This window comes from Lytechinus variegatus, chromosome 2 (assembly GCF_018143015.1).
Source record: "Lytechinus variegatus isolate NC3 chromosome 2, Lvar_3.0, whole genome shotgun sequence".
Classification (NCBI taxonomy): Eukaryota; Metazoa; Echinodermata; class Echinoidea; order Temnopleuroida; family Toxopneustidae; genus Lytechinus; species Lytechinus variegatus.
The window spans coordinates 10,007,764-10,017,347 of NC_054741.1; the positions used below are offsets into that span (position 1 = coordinate 10,007,764).

Genomic DNA, 9,584 nt, shown 5'->3' on the forward strand with positions numbered 1-9,584 from the left:
TGGACCATGCAGATTTCTTATATTATCATGCTTTGATAAGGTGCCCTTTGCCAAAAAGGGTGCATTTGTAATTGGAATTTTCTTTGTGCATGCGGTGAAACAAAGTAATAATGTACAAAATTTTGCATAGTCAATGGTTTTGTACCATGGTATAATTGAAACCCATTTTGAGAATACAATACTTTAACTTTCTTGTTCCTTGGCTAGTTTGACTTACGAGGTAAAATATTACTTCACAATTTCAAATACTGATAAGAACATTCTACTCATCCAACAAAAACTTTCACTACTCTACAATTTTCAAAAAGAGTAAAAAACAAATGTTATATCATGAAAATCGTTTATTATACAAAAGAAATCTTGATGCAATGACAAATATACCCGACAGGTGACATGTACAAAACATCAGGAACATTTACAAGGGTACTCTCCAGCAATTTCAATCGGTCTTGACAGTTCTTTGAAGATGAAAACATATTCTCTGATTTGTCAAAATACATAATGTTTGTTATAACACAGATGCCAATTCAGTACTGCCACTAAAAAACTCAAACCAGCTTGCTGCTGATAGGATACTGGTTTTAGTCATCTTGCTGCCATAGACATGGGGGGGGGGGTGTTTGACAGAATATGACAATGTACTGAAAAACACGAACAATTGGCTTCTCCATTATGAAATTTTTGAAAAAAATGGACATAATGCACCATTCATCTATCATCCAAAATGCCATAAAAAACACTGTCCTATAAGAAGGTCCAATAAAAAAATAATTCAATAATACACTGATTTTGACTACCAATCTTAAGAGATTTAATTTTATGAACATAATCCAATCTATTATTAATTTGGCATGTGTATGTAATCTAGAGCTATTTCTGTTGCTGCCTCCCACTTCCAAAGAAAATTTGAGTTTGAGGTCATTTGTAAATTTAAAAGCTTCAACACAGTTAAGAATACAAAGGAATGCTTCACATAGGTGTTAAAAAGAAAATAAATCTTACAAGAACAGAAATTCAATGAAATATAACAAGCACCTTATACCCCCCTCTGGTCGAGAAAAATTCTAATTAAATTAGATTTGTTCCAAATACATGGATGCCCCGAGAACATCAAAATGCTTACTAGTAATGCTGGGTACTGTATTCAACATGTATAAGCTTAGTAACAGCTCTCGAAGAAAATGTATGTCAATTTAGAATATCTTGTCAAAATATTCATTTTCCTTTCATAACATAATCAAGGTATCTTGTACTTCATATTTGGACATAATCTAATTTTAGACTTTGCTGAACAACCAACGAAATAGACTAGGAGCCTGTTTCATAAAGAGTTATAACTGTTGTAACTTTGCCATTATGGCAACTACCATGGTAACAGGGCTCAGCAGCCAATCAAAATCAAGGTTACCATGGTAGTTGCCATAATGGCAAAAGTTGCAACTCTTTATGAAAAGGGCCCTAGATGTCTTGGGGGTGTTGACAAAAATATTTGCGAGCAATTGTAAATATCAATTACAAAAAAAAGTAATTGATAGATCAATTGCAAGGTCAGCCATCAATTGTAAATATGCACTGTACTGTACCTAAAGTGATGATAGAAAATTTCATCCAACACCCCCTAAGAGCCCAATCCGTTGCAGCAATATTACGCTGGAGCCGATGTCTTCCTCGAATAAAAAACAATCATCCCTTCTGAACTGGATGGCGCTCTCTCACACAGGATATTAAACTATTTACAAAACATTGATGATGTTCAACACTAATTCCTTGGTGGACCTGTATGTGAAATGGAAGAAAGAGAAAAGATGGTTCATGTTGTATACCGACAGTGAGAAGAAATGAACAAGATTATGCAATAAGCAACATGACAATGAGCCAAGCAAGTTTCCATTGCTCCTTTGAAAATGACTATTGTTCTTTGGGTACAGACGAAGCTGCCCAAGTTGGATCTCCCGTGACCACACAAATCTGTTTAACTTGGGCAAAATTTGACTTGGAAAATGCAAATTACAAGCTTACATACTCTGAAGTCTGAAATATAGCTGTAACTTGGGTGATTTGATTTTTAGGAGATAGACTTGTGCAGACCTCTGTACATGTACTTCCGTATTTCCTTCAAAAGCTGCTCTCCTTACAGAAGTATTGATGCTGGTCATTCTAGTCGTCACTAAGCACGTTAGTTGGGTGGTCATTTTATTGGATTCTGTTAGAATTCCCTTTTAGACATATATGTTTGAATTCAAATGAGTTTTATTTTAAATCAAATGTAACTTGTGACATGGGAATAAACTAATTGTATTAACAAAAGTTGGAGTGATATTTCTTACCTCTCATGCCAGGGGGCGGTCCCATACCCCCCATTGGGGGCATTCCTCGTCCCATAGGTGGCCCTCCTCGGAATCCTCCTGGTGGTCCCATACCGGGCGGTCCCATGCCAGGTGGTCCCATACCTGTATCAAGGGAAAGAGAAAAATAGAGGGGGCAAGGGAGAGGGTAAGAGAGAGAGAGAATTGAAAGTGAAAGATAGAGGGAGAGGAGAATGAAATGAGAGGGAAAGAGGTGGGGGAAGAGATGGAGAAATGGAAAAGGGATATGAATTCAAAGGAGAAAAAAAAATCACGTTAAAGATCATTTTGTGTATTTATCTAATATTTCAATCATCCATTTGACTTTTCAATTGTTAAATCAAACTTGACAAAAAAATAGTGTAGATGACATCCGACACTAATACATGCACTAAACTTCCTGATAAATAAAACTTTAAAAGGAAAATGTAAAACAATGTCCTCGAATGGTAATCGGAGCAACCTCAAACAAAATACCTTTTAAAAATATTTTTAAAAAACCTTAAATCTAACTCAAACATTTCAAGAAAAGTGGGAGTTATATATAAAAAAATAATACAATGTGAACAAGATACTTCTGTCAGCAAAAAATTTGATTGCAGAGATAACTAACACAATAACAAAGAAGGAAACAAAATAATAATCAAATGAGGATTAAAATTGAGATGAGCAAAGAGGACCCAACACACAATGTCCCCATTCAAACAATTCAACAAGCAAACAAATGTTTGCTTCACTGAACACCATTATCTCGAACTGAACACTAAATTTGTAACCAATCACCAACCCTGGTACTGCAGGACATAACCACCTCGAGAGGTACTCGGACCAGTGGGAGAAGGCTTGACTCCATGTGCTACAATGTGACAAAACACCACATGTCAAATATTTGTAGTTGATTCCTGATCAATAATATATCACAAGACATGAACAATCCAGGTGACATGATGAAAATTGAAGCAAATATTGGTGAAGATGATCAGTAAACTATCACTTCTGAGGTGAACTGAATGTAATCTCTTTAAAACAAAGCTGAGGAAAGATAGTGAGTATAACCAGCGAAAGTTAATGGTAGGTTAAAGGTAAAAAAAAGTAGTTGCAGCAAACAATCATTTCATGAGAAAGTCTTTAAAATCAAGGTTATATGCTACATCATCATCATAGATCTAATTCTGGTACGTTGAAATAAACTTATCTTTGGGAAACCATGAAAACTTAGCTGAAAACTGATAATTCTGTTGATCACAAATATATGGGACAGTGTAATTGTTTGGAAAAATACCTGATATGTGATGGAATTCCATGCTTATTTTGCTCATTTCTCAGCAATTATGCATTTTTTTCCAGAGCCATTCGGCACAAATTTTTCATTTATACATACTAGCACTTGGGTGATTATTTCATTGGATTCTGTTCGAACTAATTTTGAGATCATTACCACAACTGGTATTTAACTGTACTTTCCATCACCTCACTCCATTATTGATGGGGAACGGGGAACCTAAACTTTATCACTGGATTGACTTTTGACCTGTCATAAAGCAAGATTCTCAGTCAATTTACACCAGCATCTGGGTGCTATATCACATCCATAAGACATACATACATACCTAATGATGAAATGATCATATCAAATTCATTGGTCAGTTCATTATCAATCTTGACACTTGGAACGCCAATATTCCAAGTATTACATGTACACCAAATATCAACAATCCTATTATTAGTTCACAATTCATCTAGTTGACACAACACCAGACAAAGGTAATCCTAGAGATACTTTATCACAGAACAACACCGATTAAATATCCCATTCTGCTCCACTTTAAAATTCCACTCACAAAAAAAAAACACTACACACATTCACACATGAAAAAGTTAAAACTATTTTTATATCTTTCAAGAGAAAAGGTCGCAATGAAATAATAAGCATAAATTTGAATTGTAATATGACTCCACAATTTTCTTTTTTTTTACTATTTTCCCAGAGGCTATGGAGAATGGGGGGGGGGGGGGGATAACTCGAAAAACTACATCTCATACATTTGTCAAGAGGTACAAAACTGGTTCGATGACAAGCATAAGGAAAAAGAAATAACCCATACATTAGCATAAAGTTCAAGAAGAATGGTAAATGCAATGAACAGAAGCAGGAAAAATACCCCCACTAAAAGAATGATGAAACTTTGATTACCTGGAGGTCCTCTTGGTGGTCCCCTTGGTGGGAAGCCTCCTGGTCCACCTGACAAAAAAAAAGAATCATCACCATCAATCACAATACTACTGTAGTGCAATTACATTTACAGTGGGGGGGGGGGCGAGGGGGGTACAAGTATGCCTGAAAAGGGATAATTTGTGCACTGACAAGGCAATGCAACTTGCCTCCAATTAAGAGCTTCTTTGTTTTTCTATAGAAGCACCTCAAGTTACACAGCACTGAAGTGATGAAGTCAGATTAATTCATACAGTTCAACAAATTAATTTTCTCCAATCAGAAAAATTTGAACTTGCAGGATGGGGCAAGAAAATGGAGATGTACATAAAATTCATTTGAAATTGTGTAATAAAGGTAATGAAATACAACAGAATTTTATGGTACAGCATAGATAAAGTATTGAAAAACATTTCCTTACCCATAGGAGCCATGTGTGATTGTGATGGGCCGCCGACCCCCCTGACGGGTCCAGACAGTCCTGCTGGTGCTGACATCGAGGCAGAAGCTGCTGGGATACCACGTCCAGCGGCACGGGCCATACCAGGTCCACCTCCACCACCAGGCATAGGTACTCTTGGACCCTGAAGTGAAAAGACGAATGTACATAGTTTATCTGTGAGGTAAATTGCCATATGGTCCATTCTTATTTTGTCTACTGTACTTTATGTTTGGTCACACAGCACACTGGCAAATCCTAACTGATTTACCCCTTCGTTTGCTAACCATTTAGCCCATTTATCACTTTCTACTTTCCAGTTGGGCTACACCCATTTTGCCTAATATCCACTTGGTCTTTATGGTTAGATGAACTGTTTGTGATTATCATTTAACAAATAATGAAATAGTAAAGAGAAGTGGAAGTTAAATCTGGACAATAGGCTGAATGACACTAAGACCAACTTTATATTAGACAAAGTGACACACCAGTGTTTAAACCAAACTTATAATAGACCCAAGTGGGTTACACCATGATGGTGCTGGACAATTAGATTAGACTATCTGCTTTTAGTCCGAGCAGATACAAATAATCTGTAATAGTAGCGACTCTCATTAAGATTTAAAGTGTTCTACCTGGATCACCTCTGTTGTGGAAATGAAAAATAAAATCAAAACAGGTTAAGTCAATTTTTCTCCCAGTATAATTATACGTCTAAATTGCAGTATATCCTGGCTTTCTCTTAAAAATGGCCTCTATTCAACAAAAGGGCATTTTCCTTGAAATTGCATCCTTGAAAGAGGGGAAGTTTATGCATCGCGGCGAAGCAGTAAAGATCTACACATTTCATACCACGAGGTAAGAATGAAATCTGTCTGGCCAGGGGTAGTTGCACTTGTGTGGCTGTCTTCAGAAACAGGTTTTTACTTTACTTACGGTACCTGTCACATCTGGCTACTGATGAAGAGTGTGACATAACCAACTCATTTTATTGGTCGTTATTCTTGGCCTCCTGATTTCTGTTTTATAGTACAATGTAGGGCTGGATAGCCGATGTTACCAGTCCAATTTCTTGCAAACAGGTGGACCAGTAAAAAATTTTTAAAAAAAAAACTTTACAGGCAAAACTGACAATTAAGTCTTAATAATTGTAAATTCTTTAAATGTGAAGTGGGGCCCCTGCCCTGGACAATACAAAGCACAGCTTTCTGTTGAATGACACAAAAGCACTTACTGAGTCTTTTGCTGGTCCTTCTACTGTCATGGAAACGAGATGTTCTCCTCGAAGCAGGACCAGGCCAAGTACTCTCTTCTCCTCTTTGGCAGGGGCCTTGGCACTCTTGGCTCTAAGCTTTCTGAACTCTTCACAGTCACCAAGAACAATGTTCATGTGTTTGTCAAAGGCAAGGAATGTACCTGTGTGGAAGGAACAAATTTTCAATCAGAATTTTGTTGAGATAAAAAATACAATCGAATCCAAATTCTTCACTTGGATAACCGGTGCAGCCTATCTCCCCTCTGAATTAAACGTGAGGTATAATCTCATGTAATGGGTCACGTTTTTTTTACTTTTACTTTTTTTTTACACACTTGATTTCATGGATAGGTTGATGTATGTATTAAAACCATTATTTCCTTCTCAGACTACCTGTAACTTCACATTTCAATAGGAAAGTTTTAAGTTTATTATTTTTTTTACTTCTTTAATAAAGATGTTTACTCGCATGTTACCAAATGGCAAGACTATAACAAAACTACGCCAGTTTTAATGAGAAACATTTATACCTATACACCTTTTCTAATGCCCCTAAACCCTTTCTCTTGACAAAACACATGTAATCCTGTAATGTCACTATAACAGTTTTTAATCAAGTTTGTATTTTCTAACATAGGACTGACTTGACTGAACATACCCACCATATGCAATTTTTTTAGCCCATCCATCCTTGAATACAACCAAAGTCTCCTCAACTTGCTTCTCTGAATATCTTTAGTTGCCCCCTTCACCTCAATCTGGCCACTTATGAACTCAAAATCCTTTCTTTATCAAAGCCCCACCCCCACCAAAAAGAACCTATAACACAAGGACGAAAGGTGCAATTCCTTTTCCCTGACAAAATGATTATTCGTATTCACCAAGTAGTGAATAAATATCACAAAAGCAGACTGTTGTTTCATCATACTTTGAGCCATCACTATCTTCTTACCAATGAATGTGCGTCCATCCTGCAGGTTGACCCTCATCCTGTAGTTGATGTACTGTACCATCTTTGATGTCCTGCCCACCACCTTAAACAAAAAGATAAAGATTTTTTTTTCGTTTTATCCCAGAGAGCAAAAAGAACATTTACTTAATAATAAAAAAATCTTATCTTTCACGTAATTCTTTTACATAGGCCTACATATATCTTTAAAACATAGAATTTAATTTAATTTCAATTTTTTTAATAAATAATGAAAATAGCACTAGTGATGCCTACTTCATAAAAATAATTCATTAAGCTATTTTTTTTTGGAGGGGGGTATTTTTCCACAAAATCAATTTTTCGAAAGATAAAAATATTTCTCAACTTCACCTCTGAGAGACATCATTTCATCAGCAAATTTACAACCATGTCAATTTTATTGCAATCAGTCCATTCCAGGGGTAAAATCCATGATATTTATACTTCCAAAGTTCCATATGACCCTTGCTAATTTTGGGCTCCAAAAGATTGATGACCAAAAAAATCTCATAAGGGGGAAGTTATTTTTGGCTGAAATGACAGTATGTTACATCTATCACAAAAAAATTTGCAATGGCCGCTGTGGGGTTTCCCACGGCAGGAAATTTGACACCCTTCCAAATATGGCACTCTCCCAAATATTGGACATCTTGGCCGAATTTTATTTGATTCAATGATTATATTTTTGTTTTGAATCAAATGACTAAATTAAATAAATGAACTGAATTGAATAAAAAAAATTATTTTAAAAAAGTGTCCAATAACATTTGGGCACTTTACAACCATTCCCGATCACAATATTCAGAAACGCAGGGGAACATTAACCTCAAACTGTGACTGAATTTACTTGCCATGACATTATTGCAAGCAATTTCTGACTCGAAGTCGGCCAGTGCCCAGTGTGAAATTGCATTGCCATTGGCGCCGTAAGTCGCAACGTCACAAAAATTTGTGAAGAATTAGATTAAGTGCAAAGTTCTGTTTCAGATTGTTTTATAATTCTTTACAATGCGTCCATTTTGACATTTAGTCCAACATTTTTTTTTCACGCACCCGAGGCTGAGCTCCACAACTCACATTAAGGCAGAGATGCCAAGTTCAAAGACCAGCTATGCGTGAGATTTTCTGTGAATCTGAGTGAGATCACAGACATTGTGTACAATGTATATAGGCTGTGATAATTGCGTGAGACAGAGATTTGAGGGGATGAACAAGAGTCCAAAATGCTTGAGTCTCACGCATAATGCGTGAGACTTGGTAGCTCTGATTAAAGCCACTTGTTCACTGCTACCATCTGGCCTGTGGAGAATCTACAGGTAGGACTATGGTATGCCAATGCTGTATAGAGCACACACTTTAAAAAATCATTAAAATATCACTTTTGTGACCAAAATTACTAATTTCCATACAGTTTTAATTTATTTATCATTAGTAATGTGGTAATAATTTTTGTATTCACCAGAGCGCTCAAAAACTTGAATTTTGGGCATATTTTTGTGTACGCCCTCTATTGGTGGAAAGTAATATGGCAAGAAAATTTTCATTTTTTGATCTCTATTTTTAATTAAGAAAAAATGATATAAAGAATCAAATTTAAATAAGAGCCAAGCGGTATGAATTAAAAGGTCTAATGGAAACTGTCTGTGTAAAAAAATCAAGCATTTGCCCCAAAGAAAAAGAGAAAATAAGCCAAACATTGCCACCCTTATTTTGTCACACATGGAGATATAACTGAGAACAAGGTTATATTATAACCTTGTTCATTGAATGAGTGATTAAATTAAAGCCAAGGCAAAACTGTATTAAAAATAATTAAATACAAAAAAATAGATTCTTTTTATTAAGTGGAGCTCTGCGTTCCTTACCTGGCTTGAATTGGCAAAGTAAGGTAGGGAACGCAGAGCTCTACGAGTTACAGCCATAACAACAACAGCTAATTTGTTTGACGATTGAGACTTTGCTTCACAAGTCTCTACGAAAGCCGAATCAATGCCATCTTTCGAAGAGAAAACCGAAACATACACAGATATGTACATATGGGACACCATTTTCGAATACACACATCCCCGCAATAAGTCACAAATTGTGAGCTTCATTAGACAAATTAAAAAAAATCGCAATACATTTCTTCGCAAATATATCTATTATTCATATAAATATATAGTTACCATTTTGAAAGATTGTTATAGCCCCGATGTAGAAGGATATTGACTGCTTTCGTCGACCGTCACAAACATTCGCGAAACGACACGCTCAGCTAGCTCGCCGAGCATAACATAAGCTAAACCTAAACAGCGCGCGCGGCCGGCACATTACGGAAATTAAACCAATTACAGAGTCCGTCTCAGACCTCTCTTTGTCAA

At 36.1% G+C, this 9,584-nt stretch overlaps 1 protein-coding gene across 1 annotated transcript; it reads right to left on the reverse strand.

The window, feature by feature from the left end:
* Positions 1-323: 323 nt before the first annotated feature.
* On the reverse strand, positions 324-9,513 carry LOC121407278 (small nuclear ribonucleoprotein-associated protein B'-like). The gene is made up of 7 exons (XM_041598257.1): positions 9,390-9,513; positions 7,204-7,285; positions 6,231-6,412; positions 4,979-5,141; positions 4,540-4,587; positions 2,328-2,450; positions 324-1,776 (listed from the first exon to the last, which is right to left on the reverse strand). Exons 1-7 carry the CDS (start codon positions 9,390-9,392, stop codon positions 1,760-1,762), a joined length of 618 nt encoding a protein of 205 aa, XP_041454191.1. The 5' UTR covers positions 9,393-9,513; the 3' UTR covers positions 324-1,759.
* Positions 9,514-9,584: the final 71 nt, after the last annotated feature.

Excerpts from the sequence above, each read along its gene's own strand:
- LOC121407278 (XM_041598257.1), bottom strand. Across the intron at positions 6,413-7,203 it reads GGATGGACGCACATTCATTG|GTACATTCCTTGCCTTTGAC; the intron begins GTAAGAAGATAG and ends CCTTCCACACAG. Across the intron at positions 4,588-4,978 it reads ATCACACATGGCTCCTATGG|GTGGACCAGGAGGCTTCCCA; the intron begins GTAAGGAAATGT and ends TTTTTTTGTCAG.